Below are 15,272 nucleotides of genomic sequence, written 5' to 3' on the forward strand. Positions count from 1 at the left end.
TTGGCCTAAGCAACAACAACAATAAAGCCACATCTTTGCTATCCAAAAACACACAAAATGCTACTTGCTGCTTCTCTTTCAAAGCTAAAATCATAATACTGCAATGTGATTTGCTGACCCTCGCTGGGTCAGTTCTCCAACAGTTGAGGCGGAAATGGAACAGGACAGATTCTCATGTTTTTGTGATACATTACCGTATTTTCATGACTATAAGGCGCATATAAACGTCTTTTTTTCCCCTCAAAATGTGCGGCGCGCCCTGTAGTGCGGTTCGCCCTATGTCTGTTCTTACTGCGGACATTGTTGAGACCACCATGAGAAAGCTTGGATTATGTATAAACAATTTTTGCTGCTTGTACCAGTTAGTTCTGACGCGCGGCTGAAGCAGCTTTGCTGCTCTATCTGCGCGGTGCAAAAGTGTGTCTGACGCGCGTTGGGCGGAGCTACTCTATCCTTTCTTTGCCTTGCAGCTATATTTGCTGTGATTAGAGGGAATAAAGTAGTTTTAATATGTTTTTTAAGTGAGAAAGTCCACCTGAAATCTTAATCATTGCAGTCAGTTAATCCAGATTACGATCCTGCCTTCTAATATTTGTTGAGCTGGTAGGTGTTTTTCATCTAAATAATCTAAACTGCAGGTACCAGGATATAAAAGCGAACATATTCTGCCGGCAGATTTCTGCATTTTAAGTTAATTTATGCGTCAATAAACTGTTTCAGAGGAGTGATCACAGCGCTCTGTGTCATCAGCAATGTGTCTGTCTCACGGCCACCTCCCAGGTTTGATTAATACTTTGTAATAAATACATGAATAAAGCACAAATACTCAGTTTTGCTCCTGCTCTATTTTTAAATACGCAGTAGAGGTATTTAAACGTAGTAGAGGACATGTACCTGTATATAAAACCCGTGCCCTATAGTCTGGTGTGCCTTATTGAGTAAGTATTCAGCTTTCAAGCTTAGATTCTAGTAGTCTGTGTGTTTGGACTTGCGTGACTTGTTTAAATCTAGCACAGCCAATAGGTTCTCAATTTTAAAAAGATATAATAAAATGTGGTTCATTTGCTTAGAAAAACAAGCTTTAAACAAATAATTCAATTCAAGAAATCACATTCCATACTATTAAAAATAAAATTACCTGTTAAAGGCTATGCTTAAACTGTATTTCAGTGTTTGGGTGCAGGGTTGTGGCAGCATGAGGTGGCTGGAAATACGTTTGTATTGGGTTTTTTTTAGCAATGCATGCAACAATGTAAAGGAACCATTTCCCAACGTTATAGACATTAGAACCTGTATACTGGGTGGAAGGGACAGACAAACCAACCTAACAGGAATTACATATCACCTCACTTAATTTAAGAGGAAAAATAACCTCATAATGTATTTAAAACTATTTCTGATTTGACAAATTTTGCTAATACAAATATATTTAGAAGAAAGTATCTTAATTTTATATTTTACTAATGTGTAAATAATTGCACATTTAAATTGCAGACTTTTGAATGACAACATAACATAGAGTTTGTCATAATTTGTGTTAAAAGTAGCCAGACCAGTTACCGATCCTGAGCAAGAATGGGACGAACACATTGGTATTTGATAAGTTTAATGAAAAGAAATGCAGGCCAGCTGTGGCACAGTGGGAACAGGGAGTTTGACCCCTTACTAATGCATAGACTCTTTCATGCATATATCATCTGTTACATCGCAAAGAGAAGCCTTTCTATTCAGTGTGGTAATTTATCTATTGCTTTGCAGCATGAAGGACAGCTCACTTACCTTGCCCATCATATATACTGAGTCCATTCATAATTGGACTGAAATGCATCAATAAAAAAAAAAAAAGGCGAGCCAGTCAGGAATTTGGAAATTGGAAAGTAAAGTGGATCTGGTACATGTCAAAATAAGAAGCAAAGGACTTAATACTATGGACGTGGACATGGTGTGCAGTACTGCAACTCTTTGCAGTGGAAAACAAAATGGAAAGAGAACCCAGTAAGTGTTTCTTATTATAAAATTTCTGAAGACTAGTTTAGCCAGAGAAGATATTGAGACATAGGTGGAGTAAAGCTGATCTGGTAAATTTCATCATACGAGAGGATGTCTGATCGAATTTGTAACGCTTTTAGAGTGGAATTTTGATTGGATGACGGCCACAGATTATAGCTAGTATGAAGCTGGCCTTAGGGAAGGAGAGTAATTGACAGGGAAGTCATAAAATTAGCCACAAGACAAGAATAAGTAAGAAGCTTAAAAAGGAATGATTGACATAAATGATGACCTAACCACAACAGCACTAAGCATTAAATTGATGTACAAAGACCCAAATGGGAATAACAAGGAACATCGAAATAACCAGAAAACGAATACAAAAGAAAAGTAAAACTAATAAACCATGGATCATGAGATTTTTAAACAAAAACATGAACCCCTAAAACTATATTAATGAAAAAATATTTCTACAATGGTAAAAACCTAAAAGTCTAGAACACTGGTAAAAGAAGAGGGTTGAATTTAAATTCACTGTAGGGAATGTAATCAGTCTGAATTTAATTAAAGATATTTTTAAAAATGCATACAAAAGATAATTTTGCAAGGGACTAATAGCAAAAGGCAGTAAAAGTAGATATTTTTGTTAAAAAAAAAACTTTTCTAATTTTTATCCCACATGCCTTGAACTTCGAATATCCCCAATTGAGAGCCTCATATAGCTGTTGGAATGTATAAATTCCTTCAATCCTCCGCACACAGATAGTGGAGAAAAAACATTACATGTCTTATCAGCAACATTTCCAATGTTTTATTTCTTCAGCATCCTACAGCCCTAACATTAGGAGAGATGTTGTTGATTAATGTATATTCTAAATCATGGTCATTCATCTTTCTCCCTGTCTTATTCTCCCCTCCCTTACTTTATTAATGGCTGTAATCAACCCACAATAAATAATTTCTGCCCCTAGCAAATGAATCTTACTTTTCCACCTGTAGCATATTCATAAGCTGAAGAGAAAAACTTTTTGATGGTGCGGTTTCTTCCAGTATTTCTTTATATTTTCTTCTATTTCAAATCTATGTCCTCATTTGTTATCTTTTAAGATGTGCAGAAAACACATTAAGGTGACAAAAAGTGTGGTTTAGAGGAGAGCCTGTTCTATCCTTCAGAAGGTAAAAACACTTCAAATGATGCATTAACCCTCTTGCTTCCTGTGGTTAAAATGAAAAGGACTTAAAAAAAAAAAAAACTCTTCTTTTTATATCAAGATTTGATGGCCCTGAGGGTTTTTCAGTCTTTATTTATTTGTTTTTTTTTGCAATATAATTTGTGATGTTTGGTTTTGGTTGGTGTCATCTGGTTGTGTTGATTTTCATGCTTTGTTCTGAGTAGGAATAACCTGCTGTGTTGTTTTATTAGAGCTGCCTCTTAATGTTCTTAGTCTTGCTTTCCCTGGAGTTCCTTTCAAGTGTCTAATTTGCGCTGTTGAATTTTTTTTTTAAACTTTCATCCATCTCAGTAAACATGGTCTTATTCAGCCTTCCATATTACTTTGCTTAGATCCCTGTCAGTGGGATTGTGCTCTTTTTACATCAAATGTGTTCAATGTCAGAGTATTTTATCTTGTGATTTAAGATTTTGGACTTTGGAGAAGTGAAATAAATTCTAACACTAAACCGAAAATACATTTCCATTTCTACAATAAAATGTACCAAAATTTTGAAATAGGTGTATTAGTTTGCACAAGAAATATGAGCAACACTTAATGTGCCTCAGGCAAGAAGCGTTAATACAAACAAAATTGTTCTTTGATGGTTTGTACAACTAATTTGGGAAAAAATCCATCATTCAGCATTTTTTCTCTCTATCCATTTTATTATTTATTAATTAGTAATTTGTATTTGTTGATGAGAGAACTATTGGTCGATACAGCTGCAGCTGTCAGTATCCAGGGGAAACTGGTTTCATTTGTTGTTATTTTGTCAAAAGAAAGAACAGCCAGTGGTCTCTATGTGAGATTAAGCTACTATGAATATAACATCTGGAGCAGAAAATGGAAAGAAAGTTCAGAAAGTTCAGGCAATATGTTGTTGCTTGAAACACCTCTAAAGACACATGCATTCGGTCCACTTAATGGCACCGCCTGAAATGAACTGAATGTGGAATGTTTGGGTCTTTCTGAATATGTCAAATTAGAGTATTACCATTGAAATGTTTATTTTTTGTGTTGTATGAGAGAGATGAAGAATGCGATGAAGGGATGACCAACGTGGTCTGGACATTCCCAGTACATGTGTGCTTGTGGATTAAAAGGAGATTTCGCATCTCCCTGAAATTAGTTTTTGGAACTTGGGATGTCTGTATTTGTCAATCAAGGGACACTGATTTGATGAACAATAATATCACTGAAGTCATTGTATGTTAAATAGTATTTTTTCATATCTTCTTTGAAATTATAATATATAGATGTAAATATATTTTATTTATGTATAAATAAACATTATGAACATATAATATTTTAGTTAACATGTGAATAAGGATGCTAATGGATTAGCTCGACACATGTCTCAACACATTGGTGTTTCTGGACCCAGAACTACATCGCCTTTAGGAGGATAATTTACACAGTTAACTGAAATTAAGAATGTTTGTTGATGTATGATGTCATCCACTTCTAGAAGTTCACACTAGGAGAAAAATTAGGAGAAAGTTATTTCAACCCTGTAATCACTTCCTGAAGTATGGCCCAGACATAAGATTTGTACAGTGACACTTATTAGCAACTTGCCACTCCTTTTATAATTAAGGGACAACTGAAGCAGCTCATTAATTTCGTAACACTGGATAACAACAGAACGTTTTGTCAACTATTATTTGGAAATGCATTTATTTTTCTGTGTTGGAAAGTTGGAACTTTCTAAATTAATGTTATGACTGAGTTTATTTTATGGGGGTGTTGAACGAAAAGGACAGGGGACTTTCTAAGTTAAGTTAACTTGTATTTATGTTGAAGGTGTCAGTGGAGGCCTAATGGTTAGAGCAGAGCATTTGCCATCTGAGAAGGATGTAAGTGCCCAGTCTGATGCCCACGGACTCCGGCTTGCTCGCTAGGTAAGCTGCCTACTGTTCTGCAAGGGTGATAGGTTGAAGAACTGTAGGTAATCAAATTTAGTTTGAATGTAAAACTTGCAATTCAATTCAATTTAGTTTAATTATATGGTGCCAATTCATAAAATCTCAAGGCACTTTACAATTCAACCAGATCATACAGTCAAACTGATTTAAAGTTGTTTACCTAAGGAAAACCAGTTGATTGCATCGACTCATTGACTCGAAGGCCATCCCTCACACCAAAAATGAGCAAACAAGGATAACTATTGAATGCCTAATCTTAAATGACACAGCTACAGGGAAAGTACCCCCCACCCCCGTACTTTTTTGACCTTTTGCCATATTTCAGCATTCAAACATAAAGATATAACATTTTAATTTTTTTTCGTGTGAAAAATGAGCAATAAGTGGGACACAATCATGAAGTGGAGAGAAATACACTGGATATTTCATATATTCCAGAAGTCCCCATCTTGTATTTTCCACAGTTTTTCAGGAAAACCACTGAGACTGATGAGGGAGGAAGGTAACAGACTTAACGGGCCTCTTGTGCTTTGGTATTCACTGTGAATGCAGGAAAAAAAAAAAAACACTTTGGGCAGTTTATCTATCCATGCCTCTAATCGAAATGGTCCTGTATCTCTTGTACAAGCTAAAGAAAGTTGGTCCTCTTGAGGGTTTCAAGTCATGAATGCTAATAAGGTGGAACTATTCTCCTTCAAGTGTGTGAAGTTTCTAGGGAGGTGAAATAACTCCCTCCCTTTGAGGATTTTCCAATCTGCCTTTGATAACATTGATGTTGAGGGGAGAATATGTGCATTTGTTCCTGTCTTTGAGTGTGCTTGTGTTAATTCTAAGGCTGAGTCAGCACATGAGCAAAGGGGGTGGGGGGGTTGGCAGATGAGATCAAGAATGTAAAAGGATTTCTAGAGCCTGAAAGATGAAACTCCACAAGAACATGCATCTTCTCCTATTCAATACTGTCATCCAGTAACTGAAACCTTCACAGTGCTTAGTTTTGACTATGTCTGCATATCACAGGTTGAAGGAAATATTGCTTGCAATATACAGTAGTCATACAGTAAGTGAGGTTATGGAAGCTAAAACATGAGATCATTTAACCATCAATTTATTCCATTGCAATTATATTTTAAATATGTTAAAAATAAAATATTTTAAAATTGTTTGCTATGGTTAAGTATGGTTATAAGTAAAATATCTGCCAAGAACTGTCACATCTTTTACTCTAAAACAAATAAATTCTAGTGGCAGAATAATAAACATGCATGTGTACAATGCATGAGACACACACATAAAACTTAAAATACTATTCTTGCTGAGGGAAATTTATTTAGTGAGTTTAACGGTAAGTGGTAGTCAGCTGCAGAGGATTTCAAAACTTTGATCCTTGAGAAAAAGTATGTGCATAAGGCTGAGAATTCTTGCATGCTACACTGGAGGATTGGAACATCTATTTTTGTTAAGTGTGTTCACATCAAAATGTAAATTCAGTTGAGGCTTGGGGGAAAAAAAAGGCAGCATTCATATTAAATGTCAGTCAGCTATTGTTACTTTTCATTTCTGCAGGATTTTGTATTTATGTGTGACCAACAGCTATGGTGCATCTTGGATTGAGCAAGTATATGTTATACTTAACAAGCGTTAACAAAACAACCAGCTATCCAATTTATTCATAATGATGTCCACTAGCAGCAATGAAAATTTACATTAGGTTATAATTAAATTATATACGTATCCAACAGTATTTCAGTGGGTAGTGGGGCACTGAACCTTGACTCCATTAGTGTAACTGTGAGTGCTTCCGAAAACAATCATTGTCTCCAGTAAATATCAAATAGTACTTTAGATTCAGTGTAAAAATGACTTATCTTTAATCAGAATCCAAAATTGTTTATTGATACCCAATTTCAAATCAGCCCTTGGGTTCCATCTAAAGCTCAGACAGCTACCAGTTGAGGCTAGGAAAGAAAGATTGTACTCAAACTAAAAGTCCAGATGCATCTGAAAAGTGATAGTTAATCTTTTTCAAACATACATCAATAGGGATAAAAATCCGTAGTGCCCATTATATGTTTAGAAGTGATACAAAACCATAACAAAAGTAAAAAGCCACAGCCATGGCTGGTAAGTAGATGACTATAGAATAACAGGTCATGGTCTTATTCCAAAATACCATGAAAAGCAAGACTGTAGGGTACAGATGCACAAAAAAAAGGCCTTAGGGCTTATGGAGTTATGAAACAACAATCAACATGTGTGTTTCGAATTTCGCTTTGTTTTTTTTTTCTTTTTGGGTGAGGGGGTTGCTAGTCTGAAAACCCCTCCCCTCTGGTAATTACAGCTATGGTAGCATCGTGAAGATAGAAATTTTGCTCTGGGAAGGACTGTGGCTATTGAACATCAAGACACCAATTTGGTAGCTGAGGGACACAGTGTGAAAATACTGTAGTAATATCTAATTACACCAGCAAGGAAGAGATTTGAGAGCAAACTGGTCTTCTAAAATGATGATAACTCTCATCACTGAGTCAGAAAATGATACCAAAATTTTAAAGGATCTTTATCCTCTTTAAAGAAGTTTTTACCATTTTTTTTTCTCCTTGGTTGTACCTTTGCCCTATTCTGGCTCTACCTTTATCATATTCCTTTCAAAATAGTCAGTTATCCTGAGCTAATTTCTATATTTTTGCTGCTATATGTTTAGGCTGCTGGAGGACACACAGTAGATTTTCCTCATGCTGCTTCATTCTATCTCTATTCTCCCATTTTGCAGAAGTTTGTAAGTTCCATTTAGAACTTTATGTTCTCTCTGTTTTTTTCCTGTTATAGTAGCTTCATCTGGTCTGTTCCTGATTGGCTGTGACATGATCTTTGATGTGGAAAAAATAAGGAAATTGGAAACAAAATGGCACTCAACATGTCTAAACCAATCCTCCTTAAAATGTAAAAAAAATAGAAAAAACTTACACAAACCTAGAGCAGCATATTTTTTGGTCACTGACAGAGGACAATGTGAGTAATCATATGCAACCCAGTTGCCAAACTCAGAGTTATACTGTAGCTCTGTTTAGCAGCCCTTTCACCCAATGCTCAGCTGTAATGATTTTATGGCAATGTTCATAAATAAGACTTATTCTATTAGGACTAAATTAATGGCATTGAAATGACATCTTGGTTGTTTTAGATGCAGTTGACCTTTTTGTCTGCAAGACCCAATCTCATCGAATTATTCAAGGAAGCATTCCCTTTAATACTCCCCATTTTAGATGTGATTATTCTATTCATACCAGCGATGTGTAACTTAACTGTTATTAAAACCTTTACTTAAGAAACCTTCTCTTGATGAAGAGGGTTGAATGAATGATATACCTAATGCATACCTAATCTTTTTTCTTATTAAAGATCTTGAATTTTGTTACACATCAAATGTAATTTTTACTGTAGTAACATTGTCTGCTCCGAGCAAGGGTTTCACCAGTCGTGTAAAATTTTGGAAAGTATGATATGAAAAAGAAAAACAAACAAAAGAATTTGACTGTCAACCCTAAAAAGATAATTGGCTAGTGAAAACAAATAACTTTCAACATAATTAATCAAAATGGAAGGAAAAACATTTTAATTTTAAGGCAAAAAATGTCATATAACTTACTGTTTGTAATGAGATACACTTAACCTTTTTTATAGGGAAAATATCATGTGTGGTTTTGTTTTTGTGATTTACGAGTGTGTCTTACCCACAGTGAGTTGACCAGTCAGTTGTCCCTGATCATTTCTAGCATTGATGGTCACATTTCTGTCTGACTGAAGAGTCAGTGGACTATCCTGAGGGAGGTAGAAGAGAGAGAAAAGAACACAGGTAACTTGTTAAATTCTTTTGCTGATATAAGATAGAAAGCCTTTGGTAAAAATGTATGAAATTAAAATGTATGTCGATCTTGCAACCTTTAATTCAATACAGTTAAAGAGTTTGGATTGGTGTGCCACAAAGTTCTTGGTTAGGAGAAGTTGTTTTCTCTAATGGAAGCTCTTTAAGAAATGTTGATCCAGCTACTTGGATGCCACTGCACATTTAGCATATTTTGGATGCTTCTAGCCTTTAAACATCCTAACCTAAATAAATAAGTTATTTTAATGTAATTATATTCTTAATGAAGTAATTTGACTATTAAAAATAGGTGTGTTGACTGTATTCCCTGCCACTTATTGTACCTCTTGTGTTGTTACCACTTTAGCAACTCTCAAAGTCTTCAGGAGTATCCTCTTAGCAAAACTGGTAGATTAGGGGGCCTGGTAGCTCAGCTGTAGTAAGATTAAGCATTAAAGATTTGTATTTATATTTACCTTAAGAAATCTCTTTAAAACACCAGCTTTACCAAAAATATTGCAAACAAAGGTAGACCCATAATAATATCAGAAGTTTATCATTAACCCTAACCCATCCCCTTGAGGAGTAGTGGGCTGCCATTGTGCAGCACCCGAGGAGCAATGTGGGGTTAAGGGTCTTGCTCATTGACCCAGAGTGCAGACTGTGGGCATCAAAGTGGATACTTGCAACCTTCTCAGAGCACAAGCGCACTGCTCTAACCACTAGGCCAATACGCATCAAGAAATGCCCAATATGCATGTCTGGATGTTCGCATTTGTCGATGCTGCCTGCACCTGCAATGCCATAAAAAGTTTCCTACTGTATTTTATCAAATGTATGAAGTTTACAGCTCTGTTACAGTATAAAACACAGAAAGGCTGAATGGGATTCTGTTATTTTAGACTTTACTGTGCACTGTCTGACTGAAGGAATCCCGTTCAGAGTACAGTAACTACTACAATACATATGAGGATGATTCTAAACAACTTTGAGCAAATTCAGCAAATATGATCAGCATATTTCTGGTAGAACATAGGATAGGCAAAAATATATATGTTTAAAATGTCAAATGATATTTTCCCTGCAACATTTAAATATTTTTAATGTTGAGGTCTTAGATTCATTCTAACCATAGGAAAGGAAACTTTCAACTACTGTAAAGTAATTTTCTTCCTTCTCAGTGTGCATTCGTAATTCTATGGATGCCGAAGTCAATTCAGTCAATACTTAATTACTCTGTATAACTAGTGCCTTTAAGTTGTAGCCACTGCCCCATTTTAATGCTTGATTCATTCAACTCTGCAAACAGAACAAACTTTGCGAAATACAGTATCTATGTTATATATTTAAAACAGAACTATCAGGGAGTTCTTGCTTGCTTTAAAAAAGTAAATTTCTATAAGTACAGCTGCAAAAAAGCCAGTTACTTAATCCCCTAATGACACAATTGCAGCCATTATGATTTTAACCTTTGCTGTCCTTTATTCTGATGTTCTCCCACTCTGATATAGTCAGCCACTGTAACACTGGTTAAGAGTTCCCCCTTTACTGTTATAAATTTAACTACAAAAGTTAAGCTGGTTGGCTGTCATTAATTGGAGCATCAGATTCCATAGATATTAGTGTCTACTCTTTTTCTTTTTTTTTAGGATGTTTTACATAATTTCCTTTTTTCATTTCCATTCTCTTCTTTCTCTTCCTCATTTTCCTTTTTAGATTACTTATTTGTTTTGACTGCATATGAATGAACAGCTCACAGGTGACCCAATTTCTCTCTTGATTTCCCCCTATTAATATCGTGCTGGATTCCCGTCTGAATTTTAAATGAGAATAGTGTTCAATTTGAAAACTCGTTGATCCGTTAAAATGGAGAAATCCTTTTTCCCCTTTTTCATCCTCTTCACTTCCCCTCTTCTCATACTTAGTTGTGCTATTTACTATAGATGAATATTTATTATTTTGCAGCCTGCTGCTGCTTTCTTTTTAAATGCCAAACATGTCCAGGCTCTGTTTAAGAGCAGGGGAGGGACTTCAGCAACAAGGGTCAAAAACACAAATATGGAGTGCTGTGCAAATAACTGTACTAATAGAACTGCGAGTCACAAAAATAACTACAACAGAAGACAATATACAGTTAAGATAAACTATCTAGATGTGTAGCTGTTATATTGAATGAATATGTAGAATCTGCCACTACAAATCTCATTCTTTGTATGTTTGTCACACCTAAATGTGTCATAGCATCAAATTAAATGAAAAACTATTAGTTGACAACAGTAAACACAAAAGGCTATTTTAAAATAAAGTATTTTATCTTTAAACTATTTAAGCCAACATGGTACTAATTTAAAAAAGTGATTGCCCACCTTTCATTAAAACATGACTTGAATGTTCGTGGCTTATAACACATGACTTCAATATCTTTAGCAACTACCAGGCTACACCTGTTCTCAATCAAGAAAACACCAGCCAGACAATCTGATGTACGTAAATCTTTAAAAGCTTGATATCTGAAGAAACTTAGAAAGGAGAAAAAAAGTGATTGACATTGATCAGTCTGGAAATGCTTGAGTCGTTTCTAAAGCTTTAGGACTCCGGTGAACCACAGTAAGAGCTGTTATTAACAAATACCAAAAACATGCAAAAACAGAAGGAAAATATGTGACGATCTGTTTATGACGGCAAGCTGTAACATCAATGATCCAAAAGTCCATTTCTGAATTGCCAATTGCATTTTATGTAATTGATAGTCTGAAACACGTTAGTGTAACAAATATGCAAAAATAAAGTATATAAATAAATAAATAAATAAAAACAAAAAAATCATGAAGGGAGCAAACTTTTTTTTCCCACCACTGTAATGCTTGTGTCCAGCAGTCATGTATGCTGTAATTTATTTCCATGATGGTGCAACTCACTCCACACTACAAAACATGACAGCTTTAATGTGATTTAAATTGAATCTGGCTAACGGCGAGGGTGCCTATCCAGAACCGATCCAAATCACTTGTCCAGTACTTTGTTTTACATACAAATCTTATGACAAATCATTCTTTATTATACAATAATATGCAATTTTATTGCATTGATACCCTCTAAAACAGATGTATGTTAAAAAAAAGTTGTTTACATTTTTTTACTATTTTAGAAGGAATATAAAGTACCTTAAACTATGATGGTTAATTTTAATTAATAACATGTGTAAATTGTACCAAAAGGATATGAACATTTATAACATATTTAAAATTAAAAAAGATTTGGAAAACCAGTGTTATATAATAACACATTCATTTGCACAAATTAATAAGTGTCAATCATTTGCTTGACAACTTTGAACTGACTGTTTATTTTTTCAAATATGACACATTGGGTGTTAAAGTAGTAGGCATTAAAAATTTCCCCACCCTCCTTGATGGGCCCTTGGCTAGTTCTTGGCTGGTCTCCTACAATTTCTTTTTAAACATCAATCTTTGTACTAAAATATTTGTTCTGTCATGATTTGTAGACATAAAGATCTAAAGAGAAGCAACTTCTCCTATAATTCAGTGAAAGGGTGGAGTCAGAGTAAAATAATATGCATTCCCAGGGAAGGAGGGGGTCACTCCAGCTGCTGGATGTCGGAGGGGATTTTGCTGGGATTTGCAGGGAAGTGTGCTGCCATTTATCTGGGGTTTGAATGGGAAGAGGCAATTTCAATGGCTGCTACTGTAGCTTTCAACATATTCTCATTATCAGTGCGTATGAAATCGTACGAAAAGTTATGCACACTATTTTGTACGTTTTGGACGTTTTTCCTCAAAAAACCACATCAGTGCGCATGCGCTGGCAGACAGAAAAAAAAAGCAGATCCGCGGACGGACGTAAAAATGGGAAAAACAGTGCAATAATCACTTATTCATGTCTCTAACTACGTTGCTTGCTGTTTTATATCTTAGGGTTAGGGTCAGGGTTAGGGCTAATTGTAATTTATATTCTATATTCGTGAATGGTGCGTCAGATGCGCATGTGCATACGACGAAATAAACGTCCAAAACGTACGAAATTACGGTGCATAACTTTTTGTACGATTTCATACGCACTCATAATGAGAATAAGTTGTAGCTTTATGCTGGACTGAAAGGACAGTTGTTTTCTGTGTCAATTGGTTTTGCTTTATATAATCACCTTAACCCAGGACTCTTACCATATCAAGTAAAAATGAAAGACTGGAATTAGATTATTTTTTCAATTTAATTTTGTTACAGGGTGGGAATTACAATGGAATTACTCATTAATCACTAAGCTGGATTAATGCAATCTGTCATATCTGACTTTTCCCACAGACCATTGCATTGGTTAGTAGCAAAAACACCAATACTAGTGTAGTCTTCAATTTGCACAGTTACAGATGTGTTGGGCCACATGTGGAGCTGGTTTACAGTTGCGTTTTGTATCTCTGTTTCTTTCTTTACGTCTGCTTCTGTCTCTTTGGCCTTGGCAGATGGCCGCTTACTTCCTGTTAAAAGGGAGTTTTTCCTCTCCACTGTCACTACAAGCCTGCTTAGTGTGAGGGATTGCCTTCAAGTCAATGAGTCGATACAATCAACTCGTTTCCCTTAGATTGAAAACTTTGATTCAATGTGACTGTATGATCTGTTGATTGTAAAATGCCTTGAGATGATGTGTTGTGAATTGGCGCTGTAGAAATACACTGAATTGAATTGAATAAGTCTCACCAACAGCTCGAAATAATCTGGATCAGATGAGTGGTAAAGAGGGACTGGAGAGAACAAAGCAGGTGTGTGAAATGAGTAATCAGACCTGGCATCAGTGCTGAAATCATCACATATATGGCTTTATATAAACTCTATGTTAAAAGTATTTACTCATCATGCCAAATAAGTGAGATAAGAGTCAGACATTCTAGCTTTGTTCTCTGATAGGATGCCATCTGGGCAACGAGTCCAGGACCTCAAATGGATCAGTTTAGTGCAGGGCGTGAACAAGTCTGCCTTGGTTTAAAAAAACAGACAGAAATAAAAGCCTTCAAATATGTTAAGAGTTTCTGTAGATTGGTTTGAACCCTGAAAATAAAATAAAACTATAACTTCTATATCAATCCCTTTGTTAAAAAGTGTTGTACTGTATGATTGCTTGGGATGCGCTGTTAATTATTTTATACCTTGAACAGCTATTTCAGTATCAAAAGCAGTCATAGTGTAAAGAAAAACTAATCTAGCAGCACCATGAGGTAAGTTAATGGTTCCATATTCACTTAAGCAGTTGGGACAATAGTTTACCTAAAACATTTTTGGTTATCTAACTATTTGTGTTAAAATGTTTTTCCAGATTGTTTTTTGCAGTAGTATTGTTATACAGTAGCAACCATTCAAAATGGCCCTTCCCAGTCAAACGGCAGCTGAATGGCTGCCTACTCCCCTGCAACTCCCAGCAGAATCCCCTCCAACTTCCAGCCACTGGAGTGACCCCCTCCTTCTCATGGGCATGCATATTTTTTTACTCTGACTCCACCCTTTCACTGAACTTGTCAGGTTTCTGTTTCTGTTATGTTTTTCTTTTGAGTATCCAGTTTTGCTTTGCTACTTGTTTTCTAGTTTTAGTGGGTTAATTCTTAGCTCATTAAGTTCTTTAGTTTTTTTCTCAGTTACTGTCTTAGTCTTGGTTCTGTTAAGTTTTTTTTGAGTGTTCAGTTTTGGCTTTACACCTTATTTTCTAGTGTTAGTGGTTTTATTTTTATTGTTCTGTGTTCTCCGGTCAATTCCTAGTCACTGTTTCAGTCTTGGTTCTGTTTAGTTTTCTTTTGAGTATCCAGTTTTGCTTTACTCTTTTTTTCTATTTTAAAGGGTTTAATTCTTATTTTGTTGTTATTTCCAGTCTTCCAGGTTTCTATTTGTTGCCCTCAGCTGCCATCTTATGTTCTCCTTTTCCCTAGCTCTTTCCCTCTCTTGTTTTGTACACGCCTGCTCCCAGTTTCCTCATTAGCCCTTTCTTTGTCTCAGTCTCCTTTAAAACCCCTCTCTCTTCAGTTCCTCTTTGCTGGGTCCTTGTCTAACCTTGTCTACTTCCTCCAACTCCGTCTCTCTGAGCCAACCTCTTCTAGATTGGATCCCCCCGGATGTCTGTTGGGAAAATCATGTATATATGTTATCACATTTAACTGCGTTTCTACTTAAAACCTTATAACCTGATGTTTTTCATACACTGCTGGTTCCCATAGAAAAAAACCCAGCCCGGCTGCAGCCTGTGTGCATGCAAAGGCTACATGCACACGAAGATAGGAAT

The 15,272-nt window shown here is 35.7% G+C and overlaps 1 protein-coding gene across 1 annotated transcript in view; it reads right to left on the reverse strand.

The window, feature by feature from the left end:
- The window catches only part of LOC119776628 (zeta-sarcoglycan-like), a 475,955-nt gene that overhangs the window by 92,775 nt on the left and 367,908 nt on the right, over nucleotides 1–15,272 (reverse strand). Inside the window, exon 4 of the mRNA XM_038275169.1 lies at nucleotides 8,860–8,947. Coding sequence (XP_038131097.1) covers nucleotides 8,860–8,947 — 88 coding nt within the window. The remainder of the gene's footprint in view (nucleotides 1–8,859; nucleotides 8,948–15,272) is intronic.

Source organism: Cyprinodon tularosa, unplaced genomic scaffold, assembly GCF_016077235.1.
Source record: "Cyprinodon tularosa strain WSP-4 unplaced genomic scaffold, ASM1607723v1 ctg947, whole genome shotgun sequence".
In the NCBI taxonomy this organism is placed as follows: domain Eukaryota; kingdom Metazoa; phylum Chordata; class Actinopteri; order Cyprinodontiformes; family Cyprinodontidae; genus Cyprinodon; species Cyprinodon tularosa.